Raw genomic sequence first — 16084 nt, 5'->3', positions numbered from 1 at the left:
AACCACATTCTAAAAATCTTCCCACAGAGAAAGTAAATCATAAATGGCTTTAGAGATGAACTTTGACAAAGCCTTATGAAACAGATGATTATAGCTTTATTGAACACACACACACACACACACACACACACACACATAGGCGCATGCATGCACACACATAGAGAACAGAAAAAGGAACACACACTAACATATCAGCTCATTTTAGATACTGGCCTATACTCAATACCAAAGAAACAAAAGTCATTAGCTGATCTCTCTTATAAACCCAAATCTCCTCTACTCAAAAAACACAAGAAGTCAGTTCTTCATTAAAAAAAATATATAAATTCAGTACCAAAGCTGGCTGTTTAATACTAGAATTTAAAAGGGCCTTACTGCTAGTTCCTAACACTTATAATCACTATTGAATTCCTCAAGACATGTGGGGGAAAAATCTGGTAGAATATGGCAATCATTAATGGTTAAAAAAATAATAAAAAGCAAAACTCTGTAAGCTAAAAATAGGAAGGAATTTACTTTTCTGGATCTCTACCAAACCAATAAGTGCCTTCCTTCATGATAAAACAGCAGGGACATTCCTTTAAAAACCAGGATGAACAAAAACAAGCAAACAAAAACATCAATCAGGATCAAGGCAAGTCATATTCATATACAGCTTCTACTCAAAAAATGGAATGAGGCAAGAAAAAGAAATAAGAGATATGTGGATCAGAAAGAAAACAAACACAGTCTCAGTAGAAGTAACTAATGAAGAGGCTGTCTTAGTTAGGGTTTCTACTGCTGTGAAGAGACACCAGGACCATGCAACTCTTATAAGAAAACATTTAATTGAGGGTGGCTAGTTTACAGTTTTAGAGATTCAGTCCATTATCACCATGGTGGGGAGCATGGTGGGGAGCAGCCGGACGTGGTGCTGGAGTAGGAGCTGAGAGCTCTCCATCTTGCAGGCAACAGAAAGTTGATACTTTCTAGGCTACAGTATCTTGAGCATAGGAAATCTCAAAGCCCACCCCCAACAGTGACACACTTCCTCCAATAAGGCCATACCCACTCCAACAAAGCCACACCTCCTAAAAGTGTCACTCCCTATGAGATTATGGAGGCCAATTACTTTCAAACTACCACACAGGCCTTTCAAAGTCAACAGGCAGGTTATCAGAACCAGTTAAGCTTTCATAAAGTTGCTGAAGATATTTATAGCAGTATAAAGCTGAAGATTTTAGAACTAAGTCCGGCAAGAGTTGGCTACGGCCTTAGGAAGAAAACACTAAAACTTTATTCCAATACTCCTAAGAGACCTGATAAATGAAAAGCTATGCCATAGTCATGAATTTGAAGACTCAATCCTGACACTAGTATATGGCACAGATACACCATATACACAAATATGCTGGTGCAGACATAGAAGTACTGAATTCTTATACTTAAAATAACTAACTTGATTCCATAATCTCTAGAAAACACACAAGGGCCAAGGAACAGACAAAATTTTTGAGGAACAAATTGAGGAGAACTGGTCATGTGGTACTGAGCTTATTATAAAGCTAGAGCAGCAGAGAGTGAGTAGAAATCCCACCAGGACAACTTCCAGGTAAGACAGAGCACAGTGCATTGACTGTCCCTTAGGTGACAGGTTACTGAAGGAAGGGAAACCACCCTGCTCTGAGCAAGGCAGTTTGAATGTCAATGATAATATAATCTACAAACTAAAAGCTTGGAAATGGGGGGGGGGGGTTACTGTTGCACACAGAGTGTACACCAGTTATCTAGTCTACTTAGGAACTTGGCTACTTCGATTCAGTCACAGTCCTGGCTTAAAAAATATATATACTCTGAAAAAGTGGGATGGGGAAAGAATCTTGGAACAAAGGAAACCCTAACCCTAACCACTATCCTTGGGCTCAATTTTAAAATTTTACCTAAAGCTTGATATGAAAAGATTACAATCCCTAAGGTGGTACAAAGTGATCCTGCCATTTAGGAATCGGTAGAGAAAGAAAGGAAAACTCTGGGCACACCTCACTTCCAAGGGAGGTATTTTGGGAGCAGGTCAGAGGTCATGAATCAAGTCCAGAAATGCTTAATATTTTTAATATTGGGTGTAGAAGCTAAGACTATCTTCACAAGTCTAAGAACCCAGTTATTATGAAGACTGCTTGTGATTTTATGATAGATTTGGGGGTAAGGAGACACATCTGCCATTAAATACAGAGGGGTAAACAATAAAGGACAGCAGCTTCAGAGGAAGAGGATGTTGCCTATTAGAAAGGGTTACTGAGGATAAAGAACATGCCCCCCAGAAACACGGGATGCCTATAGGAGATTCTATACCTACACACAGTATATGTAAAGGACCAAAGGCTGGAACCAATGAGCAGAGAGGAGAGGGACATTCAGTGCCACAGGTCCCCAAATGTGATCCATGAGGTGATGAATTTGTGGGGACACTGTCAAATGAACGCCTGCAGTGTCTGTCCCCTGATCTGTGCACAGCAGCTATGAATCCTGAAAGCCAACGTCCAGTTCTTCCAGCAGAAGGAATTCTCTGGCTGCACTCCCATCGAGCCAATGTCAGTGAATTCCTGAAAGACTGTCGTGGACTCTGCAAACTTTCTAGCATATGCCTCATAGAAGGAGGACAGATCCTTCCCTGAAAGCAACTGGACAGGAAATTAAATATGAAGATACTGTCCTGAGCTCATCTGTCATTTATTTATAAAGAGTTGGATTTAGTAATTAACTCTGTAGTCTTAAGGCTAGAACTGCCCTTAAAACAAAGGAGGTGGGGATCAAGCCACGGGGTGTCTTAATTAGAACAAGAAGAGGCGAGCCCTCTGAGGATCTAAGAGCATTGATTTATATGTCTCTTGCCTGTGGGCATGCTTTGTATTCTTCATGAAATCACAAAATTACTTTAAATTCCTTAGACTGTGTCGGCAAGTCCCGAAGGGCACTGGACATGACTTCTGAGTCTGAGTGTGGAATTAATCCAAAGCAGCTTAATGCTTCCCTGAAGCATGTCTATCTTGGAGTGCATTCAGGGCCTACTGTTTTGTTTTTTTTTTACAACTATCTTCTTCAAGGGGCTTTTTCTTTTTTCTGAGATAGGGTCTCCAGGCTGGTCTTGAACTCCCAATACCCATGACTCTCCCTCATCAGTTCTGGAATTACACCAAGCTTAGCTTCTGAAAGGGCTCTTCTTCCTGAGGGAACCCCTCCCTTTGCTGAATATTCCCCCACCTGCTGTGCAGTGGCTCTGGGCTCTCTCCATTCCTCTGCGTTAGTACCAATGATGAATTTGGACCCAAGATTTCACACACGCGTGCACATGCCAAAAAAAGCAACAGAAACCAAAACCACAAAACCACCGTGACTCTGGAAGTTTCATGTCCTTCTGAGCTACCTGAGGACCCTTGTTCTCAGTCCTGCGTCGCTGACTTGCACTGTCTGTTTTCCTCCACTGGTGACTCCTAACTTCCCTTCCTCCAGCCATCACTTTGCCATTGGTCCCACACACTGGCAGGGCCCATTTAACTTCTAGGTTTTAAGTTTGTATTGTTAATGCCTTCTGGGCAACAATGTCACGCACTAATACATCCAAATAACCTGGCAACTTCTCTTTAAACTTCAGCCGTATGGGATCCACCTTTGACACCACTGTCTGAAGGAGTCTCCCTGACTAGTTCTTCTCTCCCCCTTCTGCCCTATTCTCTGGCCATCCCTGTTACCTTAAGGCTTCCACAAGCCCTTGTGAGGCTCTCCAGGCCTCCGGGAACTTGTCCTTCTAGGAAATCCCACAAGACTGTCCCACCCCACACTGCCATCCCTAAGCTGGAAAGCAGTGGTCAGGATCACCCTCATCACCCACCTAGAGACCTTCCAGCCTCACAGCTAAGAGCTGATGGAGGCCACAGTTTAAAGGTAGCATCTGCGGAAGCCAGCATGTGGGGCGGAGCTGTGTGTAAGTCAGTGGCCAGGAGCAGTAGGCACCCAGGAATGGGAGCAGCAAAGTCCAGTGTACACTGCACTGGGCTGAGGTGTGTGTGGAGAAGAGAGTGTACACACAGGAGCAGCTTCCAGACGAGCGCAGGCAGGCCAGAGGGGAGACAGATGAGCTGGGCCTGCTCACAGGGCAGCTCATACAAAATGCCCTCAGATACGCAATGCTCCCAGCCTGCTCCTCAGAACTCTGTACAGCTCACTAAGTCAGCGGTTCCATTAGACTCCAGACCAGTCATCCCCACCTGTCACTTCTTGATGCCAGGGACACTTCTGAAAAGTAATCATTTGTTGATGTCATTCCCCTGTGAAGACTCTTTCCTCACTTCCTCCCTCATTAGGTTACTCCTGCTTACCCGAGTCCTTCACCACAGGCCTTTCCCCCATTCCTGCTACCTGCACCCCCAAGTCTTCCGCAAGCTCTTGTGAGGACTTTTAGGTCTTTGAGGGGGGTTTTTTTCTAGCCAAAACGGCTCATCTTGTCTTGGCCTCAGGGACTGAAGGCAAGAGGCTTGGGATACTGCCTGACTTTTACCTGTAACTGTGGGAAGTGGAGACTCAGTCGGAACTTTCTGGCTGAGGCTTCACATCCTTAGCCTGCCCTTAACAGAACAGACAGGACTAGTGAGAACTGGTGCAGAGCCTCCTTCCTACACCCTTCTCCAAGACCTCAGGTATTCACTACCCTCTTCTAGTCACGCCCTGCACCCTTAGGCAGTCTGAGCCCTGCAGTCTGAGTGGGCTTTTTCCTGCAGTCCTGAGTACGCAGTAGCACGTGGATCTACTCCATAGACCTCACGAAGAAAGCAATTACTAAATTCCTAGCACACTCAAACCCCAGCATGCAGCTATCGATGGCCGCATTATTCGCAGGAGTAGACGCTGCCACACCACTGACCATGCCTACATAATCCCCAAACAACTCTCCGCAACAGTTCATTTAACTTTGCCATTTTAATAACTATACTAGATTATAATGAAGACTCATCGAGATTAGCTACCTAGAAATACATCTGCTCTTCGAGAGTTGATGAAAATAGAATCAAGCCCTCAAAAGACAATCAAGTCACATCCACATCTGGAGATAGTCAGAAGGGGATGAAAACAAAGGTAGGATCCGCCCTTTGTTTCCTCCTAACTCGATTAATTCCTTTCACTCTCTCCCACCCCAGGACTAGGCAAAAGTCTAGGGCCAAGAGATGCAAAGAGCAATGTAAAGCAGGGCACACTATGATGGGAAATGCTCAGAGGCAGGAGTGTATTTTCCAATGAGCATGGGACAGTTGGGTAGGGATGTCGCTCAAAGGCAGATCATGTGGCTAGCATGTGCAAGGCTAAGGGCTAGATCCCCAGCACCACAGGACAACAACAACAAAAACAAGACAAAAACACATGTGGGTCATTCAAGGGCGACATATCATCAGTCATAATCGTGATAATCGCAGGAACTCTCCTGTTAACTTGGAAGTTGTTTAAAATTGCAATGCATCACACACACACACACACACACACACACACACACACTTGAATTAAGGAACTTTCAGATTTCACAGCATTCAGATAATGAAGTTGCTAAGAAAACAATTCAAGCAAAGACACAAATGTCCGGAAGCAAAGCTCTTTGCAGTGAGACAAGCTTGAACGTCTAACCAGTATACAGCAGGGCAAAGTAGGGACATGGGGCTTTCCTTGTATATGGGAAGGAGAGCAGATGATCTGGCAGCAGGTAAAGGGTAGCAAGTTTTCTGTATATGACTGTGTGCTAGGAATAAGATTTGACAGCTTGAGGGGTGGTGCCTGAGAAAACAAAGGAAATAAGTACAAAAAGTTCAACACTGTTCAGGAGATCATAACAGCCAATCATGGCACCCCAACGCACAACACAGTAGCAGGGTGAGAACCTCTTATCCAAAATGCCTGTAACCAGACCTGCTGCTTTAGAGTCTGAGCTTTTTTTCAGGTTGAGGCTGTTTGCACATACACAGCTAACACAGTTTAGGAATAGAACCCAACTCTTAATAGGAACTCGCCCATGAACAGAAGTATTACCTTACATATACAGGGAGGCCATTTGAAGTGGCATTTTGTTTTGTGTATTGGGTTTTTACTGTGACCCGCTACATGATTTCAGGTCTGTGATTGTCTATTTGTAACAGTGTAAGTGTTCAATTTTCAATTCTGAATTTTTGGATTAGGAAGGATTTCCTACCTGCCCTGTCTGATAATGCCTGGCAAACTGGCTGACTACCCGGTAGTCATTTGAAAAGTACTCCATTAGAATAGATGGAACTTCCGCAAAGTCCGTCGGGCACCTGGTCCCTAAAATGGGGAGAAAAAAAAATAGGAGTTAAATCAACATGTTTGTCTTTCATATTATGTGCAGTTTTTAAACTTCTATTTGTACCTCTGATGAACTATGATAAGCTTTAATTTATTGAATCAATATTTTACTTCTATAATATATTTGTACATATTTGCAGAAAAGTTTATTATAATCCTATATTTTTTCTTTATATCAAAAGTAAAACAAAGTATTTGCACAGCTGCCAAAACATCTTACAAAGCAAGAGTTCACACCCTCTACACATAGCTTGTCTTCTGCTATACCAGCTTGACATGAAATACAAATTAAAACCCTCTTACAACAATTAAGGCATTTGTATTTAATTCAATGAATTCCATTACCAAATGCTTTTAGCCTCCATGTTTTCAAAGGGCTTTATTTAAGCTGCTTCCTGCTTTGTTACAAAGTCAATCCTTGGAAAGGAAAATCAATATTTTAAATTCAAAGTTCCTTAAGGCAACAAATCCCCTAAGACTCTCTTGGTGACACCATATTGTTCCAGTCAACCTACGCACACTTTTCAAACATCTTTTCCTTGCCCCAGCTCTGTGTGTTCAGAGCTGTTAATGAGCAAGGAATGCCAACACCTCACTAGGTGATCAAATGCTGACCACTGACAGTAGTGAGTTGGAGACTACAGATGAAGTGGAGCCAGGTGTGGTAGTGCACACCTGTATTCCCAGTAACTGGGAGGTGGAGGCAAGAAGGTGAGGAGTTCAAGTCCAGTCTGAGTTATACAGTGAGTTCAAGGCCTGCCTAGGTCACTAGGGACTTTGCCTCAAAAAAATTTAAAACAAAATAAAACAAAAATTTTAAGAGACAAGAAAGCTACGAATAAAATCCTCAATGTCATCAGGCATCACTGAAGTTCATGAAGCATAATTAAAATACTGCACAGTAGTAGCACAGGTAAAAGATACTTCATACTTTTAAGAAAGAATTTATTTTGTTTCGTAACAAAATCCATGGAGTTTTATAAATGAAAAGGAATTTTCACTTGTAACTGTGCCAGCGACTGAGGAGACACGCCCCTAATCCTACATACACACAAGTGTAAGTTCGCTAGGACATCATAGAATATAAAGGTGCACAAGTTCAAGACTGACAACTGAGTCTTCCCCCTGTCAAGAGAGAACAGCAGGAAAGGACCTGGAAACTCATCTGAGATAAAAGACTCAGGAAGCAATGGCCAGACACTAGAAATCACCACAGAGTCTCGGAACAAGCCTTCCTCACCAGTGACATGCTGGTACCGAGTTCGTCCAAGCATTGAATGCATGGCATGTCCCATCTCATGGAAGAGATTCTCCATCATCCCAGGAGTTAATAAGGTGGGGGAGTCCCTGGAGGAATGAGGAAGATTCAGCATCAGAACGACGACTGGGAGCTGATAGCTTCCATCTTCCTTTAATCTGCCCCCTCGGATGGTGAAGTGGCAGTCCTTTGAGAAGGTGAATAAGCAGAGACAAAGGTGTTGGACACTCTAAAGAGCAAGTCTAGATATAAAACTCTACAGAAATATGTGAGTTCAGACTTATGACTTACTCAATTTTTATCCTATATGTTTATTTTTTATATAAACCCTTAATCTTTAAGCTACTAACTCAATTCACTCAGCTAACTCCAAAAGTATGCATTGCCCCAACATGTCCATGCTGGGTACAGGCACTGAAGAGCTGAGACCCACACAGGAGTATTAACGGTGGGTGGGAAGAAGCGCTGATGGCCTTGCTAGGCGTCAGGCAAGCAACAGAAAGTCTTTCGGTCTGCCATCCTTGTTCCTGGGTAGCCAGAGTCTGGAGTAGACATACTGTCACTCCTTCACAAGGACGTGAGGACAGACAACTAAAACTAAGCCCTGAAAATGTCAAATTCTGCATCCATACACACTAGCTGATAAGTTGCCTCTTGGGTCTCAACCCAGCTGGGAATCCTTAAACTGCCACCCACTCAAGGAAGTGGGAAAGCTGGACCCAGAGACTGCTGACTTGTCCTCTGGTCCTCTCGTTTATTCTTAAACAAATCACCAAGGAAAGCAATCTACCACCATAAACCTGATCTGCAGAATGTAGACTGCTACCTGTCAAATCTCAGTCTAAGCCCACCTCCCAGGCTCACTTCTGTTCAAACGCTTTGGAAACAGTGGATCACTACTAAATGACAGCTATCATTTTTGTTTGTTTGTTTAGTTGTTGTTATTGTAATTGGTAACCTAAAGTCATAGTATTTCCCAACGAGTTGCATGAACATGCTAAAGGTGACCTGTGGGGAAATCTAGCGCACAGCGAAAGAAATGAAGCAAGCTGTGTGTTTCCCACACCGTGAACTAACTGGCAACACAACAGCTTCTATGGGCCCAGCAGCTTACACTTTCAAGTCTGTCACTGCGGGAGGGCAGGGCAGAAACTGAAGCAGAAAGACCATGGAGTAACACTGCTTGCTAGCTTACTCGCTCATGCTTTCTTACACAGCCCAAGACCACCTGGCTAGGGATAGGACCAACCACAGTGGGCTGAGCTCTTCCATACCAATCAGCATTCAAGACAACCCCTCACAGACATGTCCACAGATGAACCTGGTAAAGAAGACAATCACTCTACTGAGACTCTTCTAGGCTGTGTCAGGTTGACGGTGCTAAGTAGGACAACTGTCTGTCATGGAGTGGGGCTGAGAGCTGGGAATCCAGACAGAATTTTAGGGTGAAGACCTAAGAACTGTGTCCTGGGCAAGTGCAAAACTTGAATGGCCTTAGTTTCCTTGTTGTGCTAAAGCCTATTTCAGAAGGCTGGGGTGAACACTAGAAGGTGTGACTATACAAAGCATTTATGTGCTGGTTTTCAAAATTAAAAGCTTGTAAAAAAGTCACCAATCCTAATTATTAGTTTAGTTAATATCACATTCCAGATTCAAACAGCACATATGAATCCATGCAGTTCTCCTCATGACCTTTTTACTGTCAAGTTCTATCCTATTTTCACATTTACATACTTAGTAACTCTTTAGTGCCTTCAGATACTATACAAACGACATACAAAGTTCACATTCACACTAATAAACTGCTGGCCACCTTTAGACATGGCAGCTTATAAAGGAAGGCTTACCTGATGTGGCTTGTTTGCTCGCTGGAAAAAATCACAGTAAATGTACCCCAGCAACCCTTCAGATTCATGAACAACAGCCTAGAATACAAGTTCAAATTCAATGGTCAATGATCTCACCAAAACTCCCAAAATAGAACACAAGGCCCTGTATATTAAATACTCATAATCAGCCATGGTTATTTTAATTACATTTTACATCCCAACTTGTTCAAGTTCTTCACCTATTTTGCCCCAGCTCTGGATCATTTGACTTGAGAACCCCGTGTTCAGGAGAAAACATCCTCCTTGGGGCCCTGTGTCCCATGTGCCCCTTCTCTGCATTAACTGCAGCAGCCATAGCTCTGCACAGAGGGCTATTCTCAAAACAACCCAAAAGACTGGGGAAGAAAGGCTGGCTTGACAATTTTAGTGGCAAATTCTTTTCCCTATCTTATGCAATTGATACAAGCGTTTGGACACAACTCTGTTTCCTATGCAGTCATTCGGCTCTACCTTGCCTGTTTTTCTGAACTTAGTGATTCTGCGAGAGTGAGCTCCAATTTATTGTTCTAAATTTTCAAGCAAGTATATTCATTCACCACTCACATGGCAAGCACCTAGAGCGCATCTCCTGATGCCCAAAGTGATTCAAGGCCCCAGGAGATGACAATTAACCATGGACCTGATGCTGCCCCAGAAGGCCCAGGCACCACCTGCATCTGTCCTCTAGCCTATTACTGGCTTTTCCTTCTACTACATGCTGACTTTTCCCTAACCTGTACCGTCCAGAAAGTTAGTAACACGACGGGATCTTTTGTGGGTAACAACAGAGATAGAGCTCTCCTAGCTTGAACTGTTTCACACCTATCCCAAGTCCAAAACATGGCCAAGGGGCAGCAAGGCAACTGACACGACTGGGCACACAGTGAAGTAAGCACAGCTGTCATGCAAGCAAGAGATAAATGGCATTGCCCATGAAACCTATGAGATAAATTAATATGGGGCAAGAAAGCCATAAAGCCTCCTGAAGAAAAATTTTAAATATTCACACCCCAAGTAAAGTGGGTCTTAATAGGAGGAAGGCGAAATGTCAGGCTTGAAGTTGTCACCAAAGTCAAATAAATCAGACACAGGATAAAATTAATGTCTGATGCAAAGACCACTGCAAACCCATGCAAGAGACTGACAAGAAGGGGAACAGTGCATGCGGGAACAACAAAGGGACAGGCATTTACATTATATAGTCAGGAATAAGGAACTGTTTACAAGTAAAGGTCATGACCGTATCAAAGCATGGAAGGAAAATCAGCTTCCGGGTTCCTAAGAACACTTGTTTGGGAGAATGAACTTGGCTGTTCTACGTTTAGGTCCTACATCAGAAGTGGTGCTTGAACTTTTTATGAAAGAGAAAAGAGAAATGAGCTGGGGCGCTCTGTCGGAATACAATTACCTAAAAGGAGAAACTGCTGGGACTCACTGACACAGCCAGGGGAGGCTTACCAGTTTCCGGACATCATCACACCACACCTCTCCTTTTTCAGGCTGCTCTGCATATAAGGTGATGCCCAACAGTTTGTTAAATAAGATGTTCAGACCTTCCATGCAAGCTCCAAGGGAGAAAAATGGGCAATATAAACTGGGCTCGATATTATACCTAAGAGAAGGAAGAGAGGTCAACAGTGTTTCTTGAATTTACTCCCAGAAGGTATATTCAGTTAACTGTTCATCTATACTTAAGACCAGAGTGGCAAAAAATAATTCACAGAAGGAGGGTACAGTTGGCAGTCTGTAGTCTCTAGTTCTGCATGCAGCAGCTCAAACAAATGCAGCGGAAAACACGTGGGAGGGTGGGGAGTAGAGGGTATGTCAGCTGTATGAACTGGGTTTTGGAACTTGTGTGAGCCCCATCCTTGCAAGGCTTGGATCCTAGAACCCTGCCTGACTAGGGAAATGAGGAAATGAAGAAAGAACATACATTCAAAAAAGCTGGGATTGGGTAACCTGGGCTCTCTGATGGAGAAGCCATAGCACCTCAAAAGCTCAGCATGTGTATTATATACAGTTGAGCAGAAAGGCGGGGTTAATGCATACAGCTGAACAAGGAGGTGAGTTCTTACATACAGATAAACAAGGAGGTAGGGTTACCAAATACAGCAGAACAAAGAGACAGACTTAGCTAGTCTTGGTAGGCACAGTCTCTAGGCCATAAATATCCTGAGGGAGAAAGCTGGTGGACGTTTCTGCACACACTGCTGACATCCCTTTGAGCCTAACCTGGGGAAGCCTTTGTCACTCTCACAAGGCTGAGGGACTGGTCTTTGACAGGGCCATGTCAAACAAGACACATTCACTCAGAATGTCACTCATTTCCTACACGTATGGACTATTTTTTGTTTTTTTTTTCTCCTTATCCTACAAACAACTAAGGATAATGACCACTGAACCAGGTAGGATAAGGAGACAGGTAAAATGGGAGGCCGTGCCAGGGCCCATGCAAACAGGAGGCCATTCTACTACTGGATTTGCACATTTACAAGGAGCCATGAAGTCACCCTCTGTGACACCAAGGGACCATCACAGTTCTATCATTTGAGCGCTACTCAACTCCCTTTTCTCTAGAAGGATGAGCATCTTCTTTTCTAGCATCAATAGTACTATAGTAATCAGGGTAGATGTAGCCCCTGTATTAGTTGTATTTTTTATTAGAGTCTGTGAGTATGTTTCATTAGAGTATGTTTGTTTGTATGTCAGGAGAAAAAGAGGGAGGAGAACAGAGAGAACACAAAAGAGAGCATGCGACGTGGGGGCTCTAGGGACGGAGCTCATGTCAGGCTTCAACAGCAAGCACCTTTACCTACTGAGCCATCTCACTGGCCCAGCATTCCTTAATCCTGACCTCTTCTATGTTTAAGCTTTCAATGACCTCATTATTTAGTCTCAGTGACCCAGCCACATACACATTCTTTAATACATACTTATATGCAAAATGTGAACAGTGTCAATCATAAGGGCCTCACTTTATAAAATACATCATTTAAAAAAGGATGAGTTGTAAACAAAAATATTGAACAAAAACTAAATGAAATTTAAAGCATGCTAAGTCATTTTAAAGTTCACATCTGGAAAAATATTTAAGGAAAAAAATGCCAGAGATATCATATCGAGATGCTTATATTCTGTGACTATACACATCTTATTGATAGCATAACTGGTAAGAAGAGTTACTTTCATCTCCAAATAATATTTTATATGCTCTACATATTCCAACATAACCAAGCAGATGCAAATATATCATTCAAATGCTTATTACTGAATCATCATATCAGGCCAAAATTTATAGCCACAGTCAAAAATAATGACTCGAGGAAAAAATGTGGATGCTCATTACATTTCTACTTTCTCACTCTAACTATATATTCTATATAAAACATAAACATGTGCATATGTCTAACTATATAATTTTATATACAATAAAAATTAATGCAACCTAGACTATCTGGACACAAAAGTAAATTTAAATTGCACCAAACAGATTTGGTAATGAAATCCAATCATACAACATGGTTTCTGATCTATCGTCCACAAAAGCAGAATTTGGGTGCTCAAAGTGATACTGGAATGGAGTCCTCACACAAGGCTGTTGCTCACAAAGCTGGAGCAGGAAAGAAGAGCTCCAACAGCATGTGCTGAATCTGGAGCAGCAAGTTTAGAGCTGGTGCTCAATAGACGTGGGAACGAAATGATGGACAAGCAGTTCACAGGGTGAGAAGGGGATCTGCTTGTAGAGCACAGGGAGAACCAGGGGGGAATTCACACTCAGGATGAGTGGAAGCAGCAGCATGAGCGAAATATGACGACACAATGTGGCTAAACGTGGCATCATTCATAATGCAGAGAGAAACAGAAAAGGGTAAGAAGGTAACATGGAGCGAGGAGGCGGGGAGAGCAGAGAGAATGCTGAGGAAGCAGGCGTGCATTCTGCAGGCTGTGCTCTGTGAACAGCCTCACTGCAAAGCATCTATAACCAGAAGTTACAACACTGCACATTCCTGTCTCAGGACCGCCTGTGATGCAGTCAGAGACGGGCTCCCGACAAAGGCACTGATGAGGCCTGGAATGGTGCAGGTTGGACAATGTGGGAAACAGGTTGTATGAGAGGAGGGAGAGTAGAGAGGGCTCCTCCGGAGCTTCAGGTGGCCAGCTGATGAGGGGCTGAAGTGTTAGGGGACACCAGGGATGGGAAAGACAAGTTAGTCTGCTCTCCTGTGATACAGAGGAGGCAGGACTGTATGAGTGAGGCAGTGGGGAAGAAGTGAAAGCCTGACTGCCTAGGACACACACAACTGTGCACAGAGGAAAAGGCGAGTCTGCCCTGGATGCCAGAGAAAAAAGACCGTGGGAGGAGGAAGGAACCGTACAATTCGAAGATACACCTTTAGAGCAGCCATGAAACCTGAGACCTTCAGGACCAACAAGGAGGTGTTGCTGCAGCTAGGGGAGGAGGCCCTGCAGAGGCCACGGCCAAGTGATCACCATCTGATCAAGGGCAGCTCCCAGGACTTGCAGAGAGAAGGGGTGGAAGGAGACAGCACAGAGAGAGCCACCACTGCCTAGAGAGGAACACCATGAGACCAAGAGAAGAAATACCTGGTGGGAAGGAAAGAAGCGCCAGGCTTCTGGTCAGACACTCGAGGAGCCCAAAGGCCACCACCACGGCTAACAGCAAGAGCTGAACAAATGGAAGAGCAGCAGGGCCCTGCAGGGCCCAGGTTACACAGCAAACCACTTCCCCAAAACAGGAGAAACAGGTAGAGAGCCACAACTCCCTAGTCTTGTACAGTACCCCACACTTGCATGTTTACTTCCAGGAGCCCTGCAGTTCCCAAAGTTAACATGGAGAAAAATGCCTCCTGCCAGTAGTGGGAGAAGAAAAGGAATCCTGAAATACTGCTAGAACATTCTGCTGTTACTGTGGTCTGCCTTCAAAAGAAACTGCTTAATCAAAGCACAAGCAAAGAGCAGGGAGCTGAGGGGTAGAAATGATGTAGAAATACAGTCTCCAGACTCGTCTCCCAGGAAGGGACAGGCTGGGAGACGTTGTGGAGGTCACCCAAGGATCAAGCCACTCACAGACTTCAAGCTCAGCTGCTGTACTCAATGCCCTCACCAGGGCCCAAAGCATGGAGTGCCCAATCTTGAGCTGGACCTGCTGACATGTTAGCCGAATGACATTTTTCTCTTTACAGGCTAAATGCCTGATGGTTTCTGTAGGAGAGAGACATTTGCAGTATGAGGTGTGCTTGGAATTCATCAGAGTTGTGAGATAAGCAAGCCCTTGCTGGTGGCTGGTGCCCACTTGTCTCAGATCTCTCAGAGCAGGAGAGTCACAGGCAGTCTGCTACGTGACTGAGCCCCCATCAGAAAAGGGCAGTCTTAAACCCTAAATTATTCATCAGATATGGCTTTTTTTTTTCTTTTTTTTTTGTCCTGAGTAAGACGAGTAATCTGGAGAGAAGACAAATTCTGGCTTACAAAGAGGCTGGGAATTTCCTGTATGGAAGACAACTCTAAAAACCATCATCACATCACACTTCCACATTTTTCTATGCTAGTTCCGTTTCTGCAGAAGGGAATGTTAAAAACTGCCTCCTTTTCACTAGTCTTTTCAATTTGTTATTATTTATCTGCAACAGCAGTAAGAGGAGACAAAGCAATTCTAGAGCCTGTCTCAGACACAGCAGGGGTGTGGACGTGAACAGACAGGGCTATGAAACAATTATAATTAATATCCTAAGGTCTCCAAAGGAAAAAGTAGAGAACGTCACCAGAACAGATGGCTAACGTATGCACAAAGAAGGAACTTCGGATCAAAAGGATATGGCGGAGACTAAAAACACTATGATAGAAATGACGAATGCCTCGGAAGGGCTCACAGACTTAGAATCGTTGAGCAAAGAATCACGGAGCTAAAAGCAATGTCAACAGAAGCGTTTAAACCAGAAACACCAGGGCATAAAGCTGCATTCTGGAAGCAGAGGCATGGGGAATGTAAGCCGTGGAAGGGAAGCCTGCACTTTACAGTGAGACTCTGTCTGACTTTGGGGAAAAATAAAACAGAAATACAGAGAGAGAAAAGAATGAAAAATAGATAAGACTATCCGAGATTTGCAGGATAACTACAAAGTTGTGAAGTATAAATAATGAGAACAATAGAAGAAAATGTTTGTCACAATGGCTGACAAGTTCTCAAATGAAAAAACACTAGCCGATACCATGTGTCGGCACCCCTCCCCCCAAGGCTGGGGCAAGAGGACCTAAGTTCCAGGGTATCATGGACTACACCATGAGATATCTCAAAAATAAAAAAGCAACCACCAGGCACCAAAATGGAGAAACAGAAAAGAGCAGAGAACATCAGCAGGTAGGCCTTTCCCTACCACACTTAGTTACTATAGCATATTTAACCATAGAAAATCAAAGGCAAACCTTGCTTTTGAAAACGGGTGGGGGGGGGGAATCACCTTTCCTACAAGGATAAGAATTACAGCGGACTATTCAGAAACCATGTAGTTAGAAAATGTGGGTTGAAATACTAAAAATGTCAACAGGAAAAACAAACACTAACCAAAAATGCTATATTAAATAAAGTTATCCTTCAAAA

The 16084-nt window shown here is 43.6% G+C and overlaps 1 protein-coding gene across 1 annotated transcript in view; it reads right to left on the bottom strand.

Annotated features, from left to right (window-relative positions):
• The window catches only part of Mipep (mitochondrial intermediate peptidase), a 124526-nt gene that overhangs the window by 71586 nt on the left and 36856 nt on the right, over nt 1–16084 (bottom strand). The window contains exons 11-14 of the mRNA XM_048447960.3: nt 10924–11077; nt 9445–9522; nt 7580–7784; nt 6209–6318 (exon numbers count right to left, since the gene is read on the bottom strand). Coding sequence (XP_048303917.3) covers nt 6209–6318; nt 7580–7784; nt 9445–9522; nt 10924–11077 — 547 coding nt within the window. The remainder of the gene's footprint in view (nt 1–6208; nt 6319–7579; nt 7785–9444; nt 9523–10923; nt 11078–16084) is intronic.

The sequence above is a fragment of the Myodes glareolus genome, chromosome 12, assembly GCF_982192425.1.
Source record: "Myodes glareolus chromosome 12, mMyoGla1.1, whole genome shotgun sequence".
NCBI lineage: Eukaryota > Metazoa > Chordata > Mammalia > Rodentia > Cricetidae > Myodes > Myodes glareolus.
The sequence above is the reverse complement of the archived record's forward strand: the minus strand, read 5'-3'. Positions and strand labels throughout refer to the sequence as shown.